Source organism: Nuphar pumila, chromosome 8 (genome assembly GCF_984573655.1).
Source record: "Nuphar pumila chromosome 8, dmNupPumi1.hap1.1, whole genome shotgun sequence".
Taxonomy (NCBI): domain Eukaryota; kingdom Viridiplantae; phylum Streptophyta; class Magnoliopsida; order Nymphaeales; family Nymphaeaceae; genus Nuphar; species Nuphar pumila.
This window is the reverse complement of record NC_143256.1, coordinates 115,066,556-115,086,791: the sequence shown is the minus strand read 5'-3', so window position 1 is coordinate 115,086,791 and position 20,236 is coordinate 115,066,556. Positions and strand designations below refer to the sequence as shown.

The 20,236-nt window shown below is 37.8% G+C and overlaps 2 protein-coding genes and 1 long non-coding RNA gene across 4 annotated transcripts; 1 reads left to right on the top strand and 2 right to left on the bottom strand.

Annotated features, from left to right (window-relative positions):
- Positions 1-583: 583 nt before the first annotated feature.
- Positions 584-9,483, top strand: LOC149830310 (nuclear transcription factor Y subunit A-1-like). The gene is made up of 6 exons (XM_090016433.1): positions 584-801; positions 1,502-1,837; positions 5,434-5,549; positions 5,721-5,786; positions 6,130-6,294; positions 8,687-9,483. Exons 2-6 carry the CDS (start codon positions 1,552-1,554, stop codon positions 9,104-9,106), a joined length of 1,053 nt encoding a protein of 350 aa, XP_089872559.1. The 5' UTR covers positions 584-801; positions 1,502-1,551; the 3' UTR covers positions 9,107-9,483.
- Positions 1,720-6,133, bottom strand: LOC149830311 (uncharacterized). The gene is made up of 2 exons (XR_016433849.1): positions 2,215-6,133; positions 1,720-2,129 (listed from the first exon to the last, which is right to left on the bottom strand). It is a non-coding gene; the product is annotated as an uncharacterized LOC149830311 (long non-coding RNA).
- A 5,579-nt stretch (positions 9,484-15,062) lies between the features above and the next one.
- Positions 15,063-19,429, bottom strand: LOC149830309 (guanylate kinase 1-like). Of its 2 annotated transcripts, XM_090016432.1 has the most exons (11): positions 19,053-19,429; positions 18,592-18,627; positions 18,271-18,378; positions 18,069-18,142; positions 17,851-17,980; positions 16,598-16,960; positions 16,384-16,505; positions 16,172-16,307; positions 16,032-16,077; positions 15,685-15,790; positions 15,063-15,528 (listed from the first exon to the last, which is right to left on the bottom strand). In XM_090016432.1, exons 2-11 carry the CDS (start codon positions 18,592-18,594, stop codon positions 15,399-15,401), a joined length of 1,218 nt encoding a protein of 405 aa, XP_089872558.1. In that variant the 5' UTR covers positions 18,595-18,627; positions 19,053-19,429; the 3' UTR covers positions 15,063-15,398. The 2 variants fall into 2 exon arrangements, with proteins under 2 accessions (XP_089872558.1, XP_089872557.1); XM_090016431.1 differs by having other exon boundaries at positions 18,592-19,429.
- Between the last annotated feature and the right edge of the window lie 807 nt (positions 19,430-20,236).

Sequence of the window (20,236 nt, the reverse complement as noted above, 5' to 3'; positions counted from 1 at the left end):
TTATATAAAAAAATTCTCCACCGAGGGGGTTGGGGGGGATTTTTTCCTATAAAAAAAACACACGTTTTAGAAAATATTTTCTTTCAAGTTTTTTTCTCTCGTTTGTAACAATTGAAAAAGTTGAATTTTTTTCTTTCATACTCACTTTTTTTTGCTATTTTCTCACTTTCAAACGTGCCCTAAATGAAGAAAAATCTACACTTATATGGTGAGAAAACCATTTCATGCGAAAGTTTACCCACTTATTTGGAATATCAATTCATGACTGCATGAGTGAGTTCTGTGCTTCTCTTTTGTTTCAGCAAATGGCAGAGGAAATAGGGCAAGGCAATAAGGGTATTTTAGTCATTAAAGTGGAAAGATTTTATTTTTGATGTCGAAACCTACAAAGTGAGGAAAGAAGGGGAGAACCGTCATTATCTGAATTGAATGGGATATTTTCGTCAGAGAGAACCCATCAATCGGATAATTGCATCTTTTTTCTATTTTTCTCCATAAAAAAAATCTCATTTTCTGGCGGCGAGAAAAGACAGCCCTCTCGTTTTCCGCTCCTAAATTTCTCTTTATTTTCCAATAAATTTTCTAATTCCCGAAAAATACCGGTGCGGATCGAGCAAAGTAGATGGTCTGAGGGAGGGGAAAAAAGATCCCGAAATTCCTCGTTTTTAGGAGCAAAGTAGTGCGGATCGCGATCAAATCCGCGTTTTTAGGGTCCCTTCGCGATCTTTTTCAGGGTTTTCCGTTTTCCCGCGAGGGTCTTTTCGCGATCCCCGCCGAGGCCACCCCCTATTTTGAATCTCGGTGAGTTCCTGATTTTCGCTGCCCTGCAAAAATTTTCCCATTTAATTGTTTGAGTGTTTTTTTTTTTCTGTTTTTGGTGATAACAGCAAATTTTCGTTTTTTTTGGGTTCAGTTTGTTGTTTCAGGAAGAATTTCATGGAGAAATTTTTGGTTTTCTGATTAGGGTTTTAGATTGTTGAATCAATCTTTTTCGTTCTGTTTTCTATTATTTTCCCTTGTTAATTCGCGGAGAATTGGTTTTTTATACTTGAAACTGTTGGTTTAAGTGAGGTTTTGAGTTGTTTTTTAGTGCTCTGGACTAGGGTTAGGGTTTTGATTGGTTTCAGACTTTCAGTTGCCGTCTTATGGAATCGTCCTTTTGGCACTTTATTTTGAATGAATTTCATGTTGGTTTTTGCTTTTCTTCTTTTCCGTAATGATGAGGACATTTGTCATTATTTCTTCATTTATTTGGGTAGAAATCTCTGTGCTTTTTTATTAAGGGTATTTATTAATAATCGTCTCTGTAGTGGGTAAGAAGTATGTTTCACTTTTAATTCTGAATCTGCTTCAACATGTTTTTTTTATTGGTTAAAACGTTAAATTCGAGTTCCGTCTTTGAAATTTGTTTCTCTTGTTGTTTAATCTTGTGATTAGGAATTTTCCTTTTTCTAGAGATCATTTGTGTTGTGCTTTTTTTTTATCCGTTTGTTCTTTGTAGTTTGTAGCAATTCGATGTGGGTGGTTGTCTTCTGAGGAGATACGAACAGCATGCAATCAAAACCTGATAGTGCGAAATTGGCAGAGACGGGGTCTGACACGGTCCCCAGATCGGGGATTAGTTCACAACCTTGGTGGCGCGGGTTTGGGATTGTTTACAACGCACCCTCGTCTGGGTTTCAAGAGAGCCCCTCTAAATCGTCCTCTTTAGGTTCTCCAGATGCGGGGTCGGGGGACAGTCGGTTGCCACGCAGGGATGCTGCGCCGTCCCAATCAAGTAATTTGGATGAAGGAAATGGTGGCGTGAAGGAGGTGCATCAGACGGTGTCACCATTAGGTTTAGCTCTTTGTTTTTCCAATACTTTCTGGTCTTCAATTTATTATGTATTGTGCCCTTCCTGGTTGAAGTTTAAGAGTATTGAGCGAGTTAACTTGTTGCTTGTTCCTGTTTGTTGGTGTGATTGATTAACTCATTTCCCCACTCATTTCGTTTGATGTTGTGGCTTGTTTTCACTTTTTTTTTTGGTGTCTGGAATTCGAGGTCATGTTTACTTTATGATGCCAGAAGGTTATAGTGTGTTTAGCTACTGGTTTGTCTGTAACTTAGCTAGCTACTGGTTTGTCTGTAACTTAGCTACCGCCTACCTTGCCATGTTTGTAATATGAGTCTTGTTGAACGAATCTGCTTCCTTGGTGATATTCTGCTGGTTGGACAATGCATCTGACTTTTATGTTTCATTCTGTGGTTTGCTATCATCTTCATCTTCATCTTTTTTTTCCCTTTCCGTAAAAGGACATCATACATTGCAATGCGAAGCCTCAAATGGATAACTACCTACTCTGTGATGAGTAACAGAAATGCATGGTGCGTGGAGAAACCATGAGTTTTGCAAAACCTTGGACCAAATTACAATTTGTGCTCTAGGATCTAAGGCTGAGCATTGAACTTGGCCTTTCTGTTGAAGAAGATTGATGAAAGTTGAAACTTGTCAAGGCATGATGACAACTGGAATTTGCCTGTTCATGATAGACTTTGTACACTTAATCAAGATTACCTTGATTATTGTCTGATCTGATCCCAGCAGTACTACCTTTCTTATTTGCTTATATGCAATTATAACCATTAGTCTATTATGATAACTAAAAATGCAGATATTGTTTTAAATTTCTAAATCGTTAACCTGTATCTCCATTGTAGATTTTGTGCAAGTATATATACTAATAATATTGCGTCATAGTAGTATGTGATAGGATGCTAAATAATTATTACCATTTGTTCTTGATGTTAAATAACGTAATTATTACACATTTGTTCTTTAGTCCTTACTTTTTAATATAAAGCAGTCTGATATAGATGGGAGGTCCATCCGTTCTGTATAAAAGGCCTCCTCATGTTTCTGAGTTTCATTTTTCTACTTGTTAAATACAAGTGCAAAGTGGATTCCAAGTGGCATGATTACCTTCTGAAATTTATGTAAAATCCTATCTTTAATTTAAGTTTTTTGTTTTATTTTGAGAAATTTGAAATGGGATCTAATTTTTTTACTAAGGTCAAATGATTAGAGTGCCCAGGAGCTTGTAGTTTTTTATTTGATTGTTGTTTTTTCAAAACATCATTATAAAATCATGAGAAATATAATAATAATAGCAATAATTCAAATCTAAAAAATTTAAGATCAATATTTTTAGTAATTGCAGAAAAAACTTGATAATTCAATGTACTGCTGATATTTGTCACGTTGGTGTAGTCTGGTGCAAATTTGATTTTGCTTTATGGGGCGTTTGTGACATGTTGCCTGAGGAAAGCACCTTGCCTACAAAAGGGACTGGGGGTGGGGTAGTTTGCTGCCATGTTTTCATATGAAAAGGGTAAATCTTCATCTGAGGCACATTTTTTTTATATCACGTGTGGTTTGAACATTTATTTTCTGGAGCCACATATGCCTTCTCTGGAATGTTAGCATGTAACACAGGCTTGCTCTAAAATTGCTCAAGCCCAGGCGAGTTCAATATGGCAAAACGTAAGGTAGGCCTACCAATTTTTCGTGGATCCATCACATGTGCTAGATGACTTCTTGGATTGTGCTCCCTACAAAGCATGTCCTCATCACTGATCAAACATATGCATTGCATGATAATCCAGCTTAGGATCTGTTGCATTTCTCCCTCCATAGATGTTTCACAACCATCCATGTATTGCTCAAGATTGTCCAAGGGCTGCCTATAAATGGTTGGGGTAGTTCAAGATCCAAGGGTCAGATCGTATTAGAGATCATCAGATCTCTTGCCCTCTCCCTTTATTTCAGGGATCTCAAATCCCTGAAATGAGGGGATTTGAGATCCATCATTTGAATGCCTCGGATCTCTGGCATGGGGCCCATGCCACATCAGCCAGCCCCATGCCAGATCAGATCCTTGGATCTGAGATCCGAGGCATTCAAACACACTCTCCATGTAGTGAAACTGGGAAAGATTGTCCAAGGGCTGCCTATAAATTGTTGGGGTAGTTTTCTAGGTACTTGGCCCTAACAGATAATCATAACTCATGGTCCTGCTTGTGCCTCATAAAAAGAACTAGCAGGTTGGTGGATCGTAACCCTGATTATAATATGTCATAATGAACGGTTCCTCCATCTCGCAAAATGGGACTAAAGGAATAAAATAAATAATCAGAAATATCTGGAGTACTTGAAGCTAACTAGGAGAGAGGTTCACATTTTCTTCTGATACTTTCCATTGTTTTCTGATGTCACATTTGCATGCCCAAGTGTCTAGTGTTTTTTGCATGACTAGGAGATGATGGATAAACAATAAATGGCAGCAGTGGCAGCTGCTATGGAGATGGAGCTGTAATGTAGGCCTTTAACAGGTGTCTGTTGCCCCTGGATGCTTCATTTTCAGACCAAAGACATGGGTATTTATGTGTAGCAAATGATTTTGGAGATGTATTGTGAGTCTAATATTTGGGCATAATACAATGAGTACCACTAAATATGTGTAAAAATGTTCTGTTCCTATTTTTTCTGTTGACATCAGTGATACGTAGCATGTGTGCATGCATGTTTCCATAATGTGCACACTTGACTCTGTGTCTGCTTGTGTGTGTCTCATGTGTGTCAGTGCATGTGTGCACTCTTGCACACATGTATGTGTGTCACATGAACATTGGTAAATGGATGCCTGTATGGTTCAAATAAGAGAACACAAATATTTTCAATTGCTTCAAAATAGAGACTGGATATTTATGTATAAAAGTGAGACTACAAATAGGGGACTGCAACAGTTGGGCACAAGAGAATAGTTATCACTAAGTACTTTCAAATTTGTTCTGTTTTTACATTGGGTATTTCGAAGCAGCCATGTTACTTAAGGGTGTGTTGACATAACTTAAAGTGAAGAAAAGAACATAGTAAGCATAAAACATATCTGAATGTGCAAAAAAAAATTATTTATGACAACATACATGCACATATATGCATATGTGTATATGGAAGCACACAAGAAAACTCAATGCCAGCACCCTGAATTCCCAGCCATGCCATGGATAAACAAGCAACCATGTTACATCATCATGTTATATGTGACCAAATAGGTCCAGTGCAAACAATTGGCATATAATTGTTAATTGATTGTCATGCTTACAGAGGCTATTTCTGATGAATGTTTTGGGATTATGTGTGTGCACGTCCGCGTGGGTGAGTGTGTGTGTGGAGCATTATATTATTTATCACTGCCTGGATGTCTACTATATACTTTTTGTGTGAGCGCTATGCTTGCAGTTGATATGCTTACCTCCTTATGTGGCAAATGATTCATGAGCAACGACTGTGTGTGTATGTGTGTATTTTTATCACTGCATACTTTCCTATCATTTAGTTTTTGTGTGAGCGCTATGGTTGCGGTTGATGCGCTTAACTCCTGACTGACCTTCAGGTTCTGAGGGCAGCATTGCCCATGAGCAACATCTGCAGGACATTGCTGCACCAGTACCCCCTATGATGACAGAATATCTTACCCCACATACTCAGCTGGAACTTGGTCATTCAATGGTAAGTTTATTAAGGGATGGACTGTTGGCATGGGTAACTGCCAGCCATGGGCTGAAGCATTTTTTTCACGTATGGCATTTCCATTTTTACTTGTTGAGAGAGAGTACTGTCCAAAACACATAAAGGCTGATGTTTCTTACGAGCTTTTGATTCTGAGTTGTGTTTTTACAGGCATCTTATCCGTATCCTGATCCTTATTATGGGGGGGTTTATGCAGCTTATGGACATCAGGCTTTGGTTAGTATTTGTTCTTTGTGTGGACTTATTTTTAATACCTGGCAAATTCATTTTACTTATCTATTTATAGTTACTAGTTGCTTTGATGATTAGATTCAAAACTTATCAACTTTTCAGGTTACGTGTGTTACTAAGAGGTCTCATTACATTTGGTAGATCCAACTTTTAAATATCATGTTGATTTGCCTCAGTTGGGGTACATAATGTTACCTTCTTTTCCTTCAGAATCTATGGTTATCGCAACTGCACTATTTTCTCTTGTCCTATATATGGAGCAAATATTAGGTTGATCATGGTTAATAAGCTTGGTACTTTGTGACTTATCATCTGTATATTTTTTCAGGTTCATCCTCAATTGCTTAGTTTGCATCAGAATCGCATGCTACTGCCATTGGAAATGGCTGAAGAGCCTGTTTATGTTAATGCAAAACAGTATCATGGGATTCTTAGGCGAAGACAATCACGTGCCAAGGCTGAACTGGAAAAAAAAGTGGTCAAAGTCCGAAAGGTACTTTTATGCTTAAAATATTTCATTTCAGGATGCGTTGATGTTGATCAACAAAGCATAGGTGTGGAGTATGTGGTGCTATGAAAGGATATTTTCTTGGACTTGCACATTTTTGGATTGATTTCCAAATTAAATATAGTTATGTATGCTAAATCGTTAACGACCTACTGCTTCTCTTTCTGAAATTTTGAGAATTTACTAACATCTCCTTTCAGTGTATGATGATGTAGGCTCTAACTCTGTTGTAGTTACAAAGATTTTAAAATCAAAGCCTAACAGTCTGACTAGTCGGCAGTTAGTCCAGTTTGATTAAGTGATAATTGCAATACTCAGGAAATTCATGAGTACAGTTGCCTGCATGAAATTTAATGGTTCAGATTGTAAGAATTAGCAGAGTATTACCCATGAAATCTAATTAACGGCATACTTTTTGGCACAATGAAACCTTGCATGGTTTCCATGAGGTAATTCGTTGATAATCTTCAGTGTGATAACCTTTCTTGCATGACCTCAAATGCTGATGGCTATTAATGTGTAATTTTGTCATCTTGCCGCAATATTGAAGAAAAAACAAGTCTGTTGCAGTTGGTTGCTATGTAGTCAAAAGCATTAGTTGTTTCCTACTTGGTCGATCCCTGAAAGAATTAGTTAGGGACTAGGCCGGACTAGTTGGTACCAAACAAATAAAGAAATACAAAAATACAAAATTTACAAATGAACTGTTAAAAATTAATAACAAATATATATAAAATCTAAAATTAATCATCAATAATCATATAGAAAAAATATGGCATGTACTCGAGCACTGTAAAACCTGAATGCTATGAAAATAAATTAATCACATAAAGTACTACAGGACTTAAATTATAACAGAATCATATTATCAAATTTTACAGAAATTTATTTCACAAAAATTGGTTTATCAGATTATCACTATACACACACACACACACACTCATCTCTTCTCCTTGGTCACTAGGAACCTCTCTTGAATGTGCTATGACTTTGTTCAGAGAGTTACAATGCATTATGTTTGGTCATAAACTCATAATAAGATTTGAAATGTTCATAATTTGCCATAGATGTGTCTCCAAATGGTGCAGGGAGAGTGGAACTGTGAATGTTGGAGCTTTGAGAAAATGAATGTATTAACACTTAAGAACATTACTGATAAATGAAAAAAATTAATGAATGTTGGTTAAGATGGTTTGGACATGTTGACCCACTATAAAACCAAAAAAAAAAAAAAAGAAAAAGAAAGGAAAAAAGAGAAAGACTTGTTGAAGACTTGGAGGGAAGCCGTAAGAGGATGTATGGAAATTTGGAGTGATTAAGGTTTTAGCTTTGGATAGTAAGGAATGGAGAATGATGATATTGATGGAACTTCTGAGAGTTGGTTCAGTGGAGAATCTACACATGAGCCTTTCACGTCTTGCAAGGGTTAAGGATGGGGATCCGTGCTCTTGGATTCATTTTGGTATTACTATTAATGATGGATATTTTCATCTTTTCTTGCACCACTTGTACTTGTTTTGTATTTATTTCTTGCTGTACTTTTGGATTTTATTAGTCCTTGGTTTGCTATCTTATATACTGGTATATAACTCTAGTTTCTTGCCATTAAATGTATGTCTGCATATAGCTCTGGACTGCTTTGCAAAGCTACACTTGGGCATGGCAACTGGTCTTTCTGTAATTCTTTGTTGAAGCTGTTGTGATGGATCTCAGGGTCCCCATTTTACTCCTTTTTATTTTTATAATGCTTAGAAATCACTTTTGAATGGTAAAGGCAAACCACTCGCAGGGTCATTGTTGCCATTTTTTTTTCCATTTTGTGATAGGTATTGGTTTGGGAACGGAGACTGGTGTTAATATTTGTAGATTTAAATCAGTTAAGTGGATTTGTTATAATTTGGATTCTTTTGACGGCTGTTAGGTTTCTTTCTTGATATCAGGATGGAGAGATTTCTTGGAAATGCTGTTTGATTGGCTTACATCATATCCTAAATTTCAGTGGTTGGTTGATATTTTTAGACCATGTATTAACTGTATTATGTGGGACCGAGACACAAACTCTTTTCTAGGATTCATTACTTTTGTTAAGTTTAGTCGATGTATTGGCTGGAAAGAAATTTGTAATTAAGCATGCCAAACTTCCAATATCATGAGTAGGCGTTCTATTCTTACTGTTTCTTACAGGGGCATGAGGCCTAAGGTGCCATCTTCTGGTCTCAAATTTCTAATAGAACTACCATTTCTGAACAATGTAATACAAGATGCAGATAATTGAGCACGATCAGTTTCTGGGCTTCAGTTTCCTTTTGCTTTTAAATAAGAGAATCATCAAGATTTGTATATGAAATCTGTGCGCGTGTTTTTGACTTGATTGCAGCCTTACCTTCATGAATCTCGTCATCAACATGCAATGAGAAGAGCAAGGGGCTGTGGAGGGCGTTTTCTCAACACAAAGAAGCAAGATGTAAATTATGTTTCTTCTAAATCTGAAAACAAAGATGAGGGTTCAGCAGCATCCACTTTGATGCACTCAGTCATCTCATCAGGTTCTGAGCGTTTGGTCTCTGAAGCTGGAAACTTGAATTTCTCTTCTGGGCAGGAAGTCAAACAACAAGCTGAGCACCGCGTATGTGAGCATCATAAGTACAACTGCAATGGATGCTACCAGCTTTCAGACTTCCACTATTCAGCTTTCCATTCGATTGCAGGTGATAGGACTGATGAAGGAGACTGCTCAGTCCAGAGGGGCAGAATCCTTCCAAACAGGCCCCCACAGAGGGCTCTTGCAATCCAGTGACCTTGGTTTGAGCCGCTTATACATCGGAGAAGGTAACTGCGATTACCTTCTGACCCTGGTTGTCTGGTGTTTCAAAAGGCAATTCATTCTTGGCTTGGTTGGTTTTGTTTGTGGTATGGCAATGTTAGGTGGATGGGCCATGACATAGACATTCATCTTTTCTCTATCTGGCCCTTTTATTTTCTCTTTGTAAAGTTGAACAGAGATGATGGATGTATGCACTAGGGGAAAATAGATGTGTGCTGTACGCCATTGTGTGGACGCCTCTTTTACATTTTGTCATCTTCAGTTTGTGATGTTATTATCCAGGTGTGTCTTTGTGAAGCATCACACTTGATTGTTTGGAGTGTAGTAAATTCTGATTCCACATTGGTTTAGATGTTACTGTCACAGGTAGGGAAGATACAGGATTCACATTGATTGCTGCTTGCTACATCCTGCATGCTTCAAATCTTTGCTTATGTGACACTTTCTCTAACCTAAGTTGCTATGCATAGTGCACTCAATGTTCGGATCGTGGCAATGTTGTCTGTTTGTTTTGAATTTAGAAGCCTAATCTACGTACATTTCCTAGGAATGAAAACTGCAATTGTAGGCTTATTAAGTCTGGCTCATGGTTGCCAGGAGCTGGTACAGGTACCGGGTATGCAGGGCTTAAAAAGTTTCAGGTACATTTTTATTGAAATGCATATATATGAGATTTTGAAAAATATTGATAGGAGTCTTTAATGAACATTGGTACTGTTTCTAAAAAGTTGATCCAAAGCGTATATTTTCAGAAAGATGCTTATACATGAAAATAATTAATTCCTTCAAAAAAATAAATTTAAATAGTTAAATACGCATATGTTGTCAGTCATTATTGTGTAATGAACAATTTCATAAATCATGATATTTAAAAGTTTGTCACTAATGTGTTTGTAAATTGAAAATTATTGTTTATATGCAGAAGTGTTAGTTAAAATATATTAGTTAAAAGAGGTCGGGGGTAGGCCTAGGAAGACGTGGATGGAGGTGATAAAAAAAAGGATATGAATGCTTTGAAACTTTCATGGACCAAAAAGTAATGTTTTGCACCAACAGGGGATCCGCTTGTCTGGTAGGAGTTAGTGCATGTCACCTTGTGTTGGGACGTTGCAAGTTCCAGCCCCGAATGATATGGTTGTATAACTGGTAAGGGTCTGCCTAACCCCAGCTTTCTGTGTCTAAAAAAAAAAGTAATGTTTTGCATGAAAATAACATGATCAACCATGGAATACAAATATGTTGTCGAGGGGTGAGCGGGACAGGTCCCAACTAGGTATATGTTAATTTTACCATTGACGGGAAAAACTGAATTTGTTGAAAGAAACCAATGATCGTATAAAATCAAGGATCCTTATTGCTGCCTTTGGGGCAGTATTGAAAACCCAACATTGGAGAACGATTATAGTCTGAGAGGCTCTATCTAAAGAGCATAGAGGGGGTAAGGGCTTCTCTTTTTATCTTTTGGTTAGGCAAAGGGAAAGCCCTGCCTGCACCCACCCGCTTCCCCTGGGCCCAATCACTGATTGCACATTGGCTGGCCTTGGGTTGGTATAACCCCTGAGGTCCCTCCCTGCCCACTGCAGATTTCACACAGCTTCGACCTTGCGGTAAAGGATGCTCCTTGTGGCTTTCAAACTCATGATGTTCTGTTAACTTGGTGACTTTCACTAGTCGCCCCTGCTAGATGAGCAGAGCTTTGTGGGTAAGGCTGTCAATGGGTCAGCTACCTGACCCATTAACGCTGTCAAGCTCCATTCATTTTCAGGGCTAAGTCGCTGCTGAACGCTTGGCCAGTTGTCCCCATCAACTTGTTCGTTAACAGGGTGTTGCTGCATCTATTGACCGAAAATTGCTAAAAAAGGACCACCCTAAGGATCGGTCGTGTTACAATCAGCATGGATACATGCTACAATCAGCGTGGATACGCTACGCGTTCTAACTCTGGTTGTCATGAGCCCCTGCCGTCTGCATCATATGAAGTGCCATATAAAGACCTCATCGCTCCCAAACTTGCATTCCCAATGTAAGAACGACGTTCCAAAGTTGAACTGGTGGACAGTCAGATCTATTGATCAGACAGTTCAAGAGAGACTGGTACGACCAGCCCAAAATAGGGTGGTACATGCTTTTATCATGGTACTATACCATCGAATTTAAGTGTAAATTGCTTGATTTACATAGATCTAAGGTCCAAAAGCAAAATCTAACTATTAAATCATGTTTAACATATTTTTAATTATTATTTTCATGTATTAAGGTTGACTCAAATATGATATTTTATACCACTTTTATTTTCATGAATTATGAGTTGTTGATTTTCACCATCTCAAAAATGGAATCATATGGTGCATTAAACATGATAAAACCTTCTAGTACAACAACAAACAACAACTATGCCTTCATCCCAAAACAATTGGGGTCGGCCATATGAACCAAAAAAGAAAATCATTATGGGTCTTCCACATGAATCCTTCTCCTCCAATCATTTCTATCCAATGCCATGTCCTCAGTGAGGTTCAAAGCATTCATATCCTTTCCTATCATCTCCATCCATGTATTCCTATGCCTACCCCGGCCTCTTTTAACTAATATATATATTTTCATTTCTCCATCCTTCTAACTGGAGCATCATTAGGCCTTCGCCGAATATGTCCAAACCACCGTAAACGATTCTCTCTCATCTTATTTTCAATGAGTGCAACGCCTACCTTCTTACGTATCTCCTCGTTCCGAATCTTATCTTTTATTGTATTTCCACACATCCATCTAAGCATACGCATCTCAGCTACATTCATTTTTTTAATATGATGTCTCTTGGCAGCCCAACATTCCGTACCATATAGTAAAGCGGGCCTAATAGTCATCCTATAAAACTTTTCCTTCAATCGCAATGGCATTCTACGATCGCACAACACTCTTACTCAACTTAAAACCTCTTGCTTCCAATGTCTGTCTCCATAATTCTAACTTAGCATTAACCTCAGCTCTAGACTCATCAATCAAAACAATATCATCAGCAAACAACATACACCATGACACATTTTCTTGAATTGCTCTCGTAAGCTCATCCATCACTATAGCAAATAGGAAAGGGCTTAAAGCAAATCCTTGATGTAACCCAACCGTTATAGGAAAATTTGTTGTCACCCTTCTACAAGTGCGAACATTGGTTACTACTCCTTCGTACATATCTTTAATTATACTAATGTACTTGAGAGAAACACCTTTCTTCATCATTGTCCACTAGAGAACGTCACTAACTTCTCTATCGTATGCCTTCTCTAAATCAATAAAAATCATATGCAAATCTTTGTTCCTCTCTCTATATCTCTCAATAAGTTGTTTAAGAAGATATATAGCTTCCATAGTTGATCTTTCAAGCATAAAACCAAATTGATTCTTCGATATCATGACAACCTTCCTCAACCTAGACTCAATCACCCTCTCCCAAAGTTTTATAGTATGACTCATGAGTTTTATACTACAATAGTTTGCGCAATCTTGTATATCACCCTTATTCTTATATAGAGGCACCAAAGTACTCTTCTTTCACTCATTAGGCATCGTATTTGCCCGTCAAATTTTGTTAAAAAGATTTGTCAACCATTCTAAACCTTCCTCTCCTAAGCATTTTCAAGCCTCGATAGGTATACCATCTGGGCCAACTGCCCTTTTTTATTTCATTTTCTTCAAAGCCTCTGCAATTTCTTTCTTTTGAATCTTGCGCATGAAGTCACAATTCATCTCATAAAAAGGAATGGAGAAATCTCCAAGATCCTGAGCATGACTTCCATTAAATAGCTTATCAAAATAATCTTTACATCTCTCTTTAATCTCCTCATCTTTGACTAAAACCCTTTGCGTTTCATCTTTGATACATCTAACCATACCCAGATCCCTCGATTTCCTATCTCTCATCTTTGCAAGCCTATAAATATCATTCTCGCCCTCTTTGGTATCCAACTTGTCATAAACCTCCTTATATATTTTTTAGCTTCCTTCTTTGCTATCATATACTTCTTCAAATTCTCATTATCACAACTCTTACTTAGATTTCTATAACACTCTCTTTTAACCTTAATAGCTAATTTGACATCCTCGTTCCACCATGATGTATCCTTACCTAGCAGTGCACCGCCTTTAGACTCACCCAATATCTCCTTAGCCACATTTCTCATGCCACCCGCTATCTTATTCCACATTGATTTTGAATCCTCCTTGAGACACCAATCAACTTCCTTAACTACCAGCTCTACAAACATTCCTTGTTTAGCTCTTTTCAGTGCCCACCACTTAATTCTATGATCTATCCTATGTCTATCCCTTTTGCAGCATTGTCTAATTCTAAGATCTAAAATTAAGACTCTATGTTGTGTAGCTACACTTTCTCCCGGTATAACCTTACAATCGATGCAACAACCCCTCTCTCTTTCTAAGTAGAAAAAAATCTATCTGACTCATATTAACCCCACTTTTAAATGTTACTAGGTGAGACTCCCTCTTTCTAAACCAAGTGTTTGCTAAGATCATATCATAGGACAAACCGAAATCTAAAATCCTTTCTCCACTTTCGTTTCTTTCTCCTATACCATAGCCTCCGTGAATACTCTCAAATCCATCCCTACTAATGCCTACATGTCCATTAAGGTCACAACCAATGAAAAGCTTTTCTCCATAAGATATCCCTTGTACTACTCCATCTAAATCTTCCCAAAATTGTCGCTTAATGGAATCATCTAAACCTACTTGAGGTGTATAAACACTAATAATATTAATAATATACATACATAATACTAATTTAATAAGTAAAATCCTATTACCCTTCCTACGGACCTCAACTACATTATCTATAAACTCACGACTCATAACAATCCCTACTCCATTCTTATTCCTATTTATTCCTGTATACCAAATCTTATATCCCCAAGGTTCTATCACTTTTGCTTTCTCACCTACCCATTTGGTCACCCCCACCCGTCCAACAAAGTGAGAGAACCCTTACCTATTTGAAACCACACCCGGGCACCGGTGTGACGCGTCGCTTCTGGGCGACGACCTAGCAACCCTTGCCCATTTATCACTACCTCCGGGCCTATAGAGTATAGCGCGTCGCTTAGTAGAAAACGCTCCAACAAAATTCTCAAATTGGTTCATATTCATACGGTATGACTAAGTTTTTATGTTGACTGTCACTGACCTATCGCAACCCTCCTCCTTTATCTGGGCTTGAGACCGGCAATGTATAACTAAACAGTTATACACAGGCGGAGTTATGATAAAACCTTCTAATATACTAACTAAATCATGCTAAACTTAGATTTACCATTTTGTGGCTTATGCAAACAAGGGTATGCAGGGCCCTAAGGTATCATGGTACATAACCACCATGTATTTTTCCTATATATATATATATATATATATATATATATATAGAGAGAGAGAGAGAGAGAGAGAGAGAGAGAGAGGCTTAATCTAACAAATTAGATGGATTTAACTTTATTAAAATGCCATTAAAAGAATGATATTTTGAAATTGTGTGGTTACTTTTTTGGTATTATAAGTTTTTTAAATTTGAAAGAAATGAAAAAGTCAAATACCTTTGTGAATATATTAAAGTTACCTTTTTGGTCTCAAAAAGCAACAATGTATTTTCAAAAATACCATTCGTTCTAAGGGTATTTAATCATTTTCATAGGGTTCGATCCATACAACTAGTTTAATGGTAGATTAACCCATATACAGTACAAAGTGGAATTTCCCTTTGTTTTGGAGAAATTAAGCTATATCGACCACTGAATTCAGCAACTTCTGTTTTCTAGCATATGCACCAGATATTAGACCAGATAAGGTGAGCAGAGCTTGCATTTTGTATGTTCTGCTTTTACGTATAAAGAAAGGTGTCCCTTACTCCAGTCCAACAAATAAAGAATGATAATTAAAACCATCATCATTAGTAGCTCAGAAAATCAATTCCAGGAAACTTGACTCTTTGAACACCACATTCTGTTTTTACTGTAATGTTCCTACATTTTTTTCTGCAACGTTCCTACATATTTTGTGGTGTTTCCCCAAAATACAGTTGCCCTTGAATGCTTAAGATCTTTGGAGGACCATGCTACCCGGTTTGACATCTGGTTGCTTCACACCAAAGGGCACAAACAAGAATCGCATATTTTGCTTGAATTTGAATAATCTAAAAATCATCAACCCTGTGCACAATCCAAAATTTTGGCTCAAGTCAGCAAATGGGAAAGTTAGTCCTCCATTAATCTGCAGAACCTTGACGTTTTTTGTTCCCATTCTGAACCTCTGCTAGTGGGCCAATCTCATACAATTTCAGACCCTTTGTTCGCCCTGGAGCACCACCCTTTAGTGTAGATAGATCAAGAACATATCTGATACAACAATATATTGTAAGCTCAGAATGAGTATATCGGAGTTTCTGCACATAATTTGATAATACCTCTGCTAAAACAATGTTATGACAGTCAGAAATACCATGCTTCTCAATGTAACCAAGAAAATACGAGTATGGAAGATGCTATACTTACAAGTTGTTTGATGGTTTTCCTAATTCAGTAGTTCCACCATAAATCAAAACCTTCTGGTCAAACTGCAGTACTGAATACCCAACAGGAAGCTGAAGGTTCTTCATTGCTGCACGAAGGTCATTTCAAAGCACTGACTCACTTAAAGCTTCAAGCTAATAGGTGGTTAGTTGCTTTGGTTCTCAGATTGAGCAACCAGGTTGCCCACCAATATCCAAGCAACAACCAACACAAAATTCAAGTACATGATAACTTGACTCGGTTGTAAAGATATGCATCCAGGCGTCTGGTTTTAACTCTGACCATAAAATGTTGGAGACCAATGAAACTGCCTAATAACACAAACTTACATGGCTGAATTACTTTACCACATCCATCATTGAGACCCAAGATTTTCTACACGATAAAGTCAATCAGATCAATGTGTATATAACATATTATCCGTAAATCAAATGAAGCATAAATTGGATAAGATAGATGAAGAAGGTACCTTAAGATTTTCATAGCAGGTTTGAAGATCATCATTGATTAATATGTGTTCAAAGACATCTGAGGATCTACCCTGCTCAAGCTCCGCTTTTGCATTTCTAAGACGCTTCCAGATTTGTTCCTCTGTTTCAGTTCCCCTGTTTGTAATCAACAGCTTTCTCCATAAAGTCGAAAAAATAGGCTGAGATTATAGGTTTGAATATTCAAACCTACCGTTCACGTAGGCGCTTCTCAAGCTCTTCAAAGGTTGGTGGACAGATAAAGATGAACACTGCTTCAAGGGGACTTGCCTTCACAGATTTTGCTCCTTGAACATCGATATCAAGAATGCACCTCTACAATCCAACAAAACATGTAAGCATAAACCGATAGTTTTGTGGTTTAAAAGAGAGATATTTTCCATGGAGCAACAGTTCGGGTGCCATACCTTTCCAGCATCTGTTACAGCCTCCACAGCATCAACACTTGTGCCATAGAGATTCCCGTGCACAGAAGCTGATTCAAGAAACTTACACTCTCTTATATCCTTCTCCATCTTATCTCGCTCCGTAAAGTGATAGTGAACTCCATCCTTCTCCCCTATTCTTGGAGACCGAGTTGTATGGCTTACGGAAAACCCAAATGTGGATGGAAATTCGTTCATCAGTTGAGATATCAAAGTGCCCTTCCCCACTCCAGAAGGACCACTGATGACTATTGGTTTGGGGTAATCACCACTCACCCCTTTACTCCAAGCCACTACCTCATTTTGCAATCTTTTCCTCTGCTCTTTAATAAAAGGGGTGTCCACCTATCCATTCCCACAAGTGAGAAAATATCACTATGAGCACATCTACTTGGAAGGCATAACAAGAGATGAACTATAAATCTACATAACCAGGTTCCAGTTCCACTACAAGCAACTGTCACTGACAGTTCTTGTTTGGTGCACTCAGAAAAATCTTTGTTAAGGATCAAACATATTATGTGCATGACAACATGACCAATTGCAGATATACCATAACACAGCATCCTAAACACTTTTGCAGTCTTTGAAAGACTCACAAAATGTTTTTGAGTGGAATGCAAGGAACCATGTAAGATAGGACGTCAAAGATTAAATTTATAGGACAGAAACACCTCAACTAAGCACAATCTTGGAAGACGACTTTAAGAACTGCAACAATCTCTAGTCCAGAGTTATCATGTGGTGCTCATTCCACTAAAGAAAATGTTAGCTTGGAAAATTGTTGGCCACAAAAAATATCATAACCATGAATATACAGAAAATTTCCTCAAAACAAGCAAGGAAGGAGAAAGTAGATCTAACAGGCATAGCAAAGTTTGACATCTTAACAACAACAAAACTAGAACACACAAGAGAAAAGTATGATGCACTTCCCAAGACAGCAAATGGAACAGTTAAGTTCCCAAGGAATGAATAAAATGTCGGATTAACTGGTTTGCCAAATACAGAAGACCTGGCTAGAACGTTATAAAATTGAAACGCAGTACTGCATCAACTCAGTGATTTTGTCAAAACAACTAACAAAAAGCAATAGCATGTGCTCCAGGACAGGCTCATCAATGAGAAAAAAAATTACAGCGAAGATCAAGTGACTCATTGTTCCACGTTCTCATTCAATCATAACAATAGAACAACATCAAAAGAGAAGGGAGAGCAAAAAAATCAAGATCAACCTCAATAAACCATGCAAAATCATCTGTTGGAGAATCTCTCTTCAAGATCAATATCCTCTCTCTGTTCAAAAGCACAGCAGAATGACCTTTACAAGGGCCTGGCTTTGTCCCTAACACTGTTGGAGTTATCCTACACCACCATGCACACACATCAAAAATTTCAATTCCAAGCCTGTGAATTTGAATACAAGAGTACAAATTTCTGTAATTAGGCATACCACTTCCCAATCAACTTGTCAAAAATACGTACAACATATGGCAGACTTCCACCATCGGACCCTCCAATCATATACTAAGCAATTCAACAAACAAGTATAAGAAACACAACCAACAAACGAGAGCATTGAAGACCAACACAATCTGGTTTCATTGCCTAAAGTCCACTGAAGAACCACAAAGAAGATGATGCAAAGAACTCACTATTTTGTCACCCACTACTGTAGTGGTCTGGCAACATCTGGATTCCAAGTCTAACCCAGTTGGGTTAACATCCTGCAGGACTTCGGGAAAGAAATTCTGTACTTCCCCCTGATTATAGAAGAGAAAATAAATCATAACCATAAATCCAAAACAACCAGAAATTCCATTAAGAATGGCTCCTAATTTCAACTAGGAACAATAAATGTCGGTATTATTTCTCTTTTTTTCCCCAACTATGCATTTTTTTCTTCTTTCCCCTCCCCCCAGCTAGTATGAACCAACAAATTTTTTTTTATATATATAAAAGCTGCATGCTCTTACCATCAATGATTTCACACCCAAGATCAATACTTTGTCCTGCACAACAGAGGTAGAGAAACAACTCAAAAACCAAATACCCCCAATCGATCTAGCCCACAGAAAGAAAAAATAAAGTAACATAGAACTAAATATTAAACAATAAATACCAACCATCTTTTCTTTCCCTTGAGGAAAGTTGCGGAGTAAAACAGAACACTCAAGAAATGAAACATTAATTTCTTCACAAAGGAAAATAAGGACCATCATTCAGATCATGGGATGTCCAGCGTTTTTTTTTCCATCATAAAAAGAAAAAAACTGCCAGAAATTGTGAACAGCATAAAAACCATGCTAGAAGACCAAAACCCAGAAGTTTTTTTCCATTCACTTTTTCAAATACTGAATAAAAAATATCCACCACATTTAGTTTTTTCTGTTACAAAGGATAATTCTAGAGAGAGAGCTGGGTTTAGAACTAATACGTTGCTTTGAGGAACTCGCCAAAGAAGTCGGGGTCTTTATATGTCTTCTCCCTCTCCTTCTCCTTCCTTTGTTTCCCTTTCGCTTGGGTTCCTTATGTAAAACTCCAAGAACAAGCCTAACCCACCAAAAAAAAGACAAAAAAAGAAACAGAAGACCTAAATTTCTAACTATTGGTGGGAAATGTGCGCGAGAGTTTTGATGAAACAGTGGAAATGGGTTGTCACAGAGTCACCTGTTCAACGAACCAATGCAGAATAATGATTGAACAGATAGTGGGCAATAAACCAGTCAAGAAGCTCAGAAAAACCGCCTTCAAAATACCACTATGAACGCTTCCTGCAAATAGCTGTTGGGTGTTGTTGTCGTGCACTTTTCCTTTATTTTTTTTTTGGAAGGCAAGCTGGGGTTAGGCGGACCCCTACCAGAACAACAGCCGCCCATGTGGCAGAGGGATTCGATCCTAGGCCTTCAGCTTGACACAGGACCCCGGTGGAGTGCACTTTTACTTTACTTTCTGCCAAAACGAATCCAATTCAAAATTGAATAAAAGATTATGTCCAAACAATTATTGAAACGTTTGTAGCCATAAAGAAAAAGAAAGAGAAGGGACCACGCCAGGCAAATGCCCAGGTTATCCTTGAATTTTGGGAACATTTCTGTCACTGTGGGGGAGTGGTGTCCTTCCGTTTTCCAAAAAGACAACTTCCCATTTCTGGCAGTTCTAAACTTCCAAGCGTGATTTTCGGGTCCTATACTTTTTGCAGTGTTCTACAAATTATGTGTGATACTGGTAGTGTGTGTGTCAACGGATTGGGTTTGGTTCGAATCCAGGTGAAATCAGACTCAAACCAGATTTGAGATGATGGTATCAGATTCGGACTCGGGTCTAATCTGAGCCGCCATAAAAGAAACAATACCCGGATCCTATAAGGACTACATGAGACAGACTGACCATACTGGTAAAATAATATTTTTTATCATTTTTACATTGAAAAATTATGAATTTTAATCGAAACTCAGGTCGGACTCTGCTCGGGTTTGATATAAAACTTCACAAACCATATCCGATCGGACACCTGACCCGGATTCTAATCGGGTCTTATTATTTATCACCAAACCCTGACCCTATAGGATTTGGTACGAGTCGGGTCAAACCTGACCCCTTGACACCCCTAAATACTTG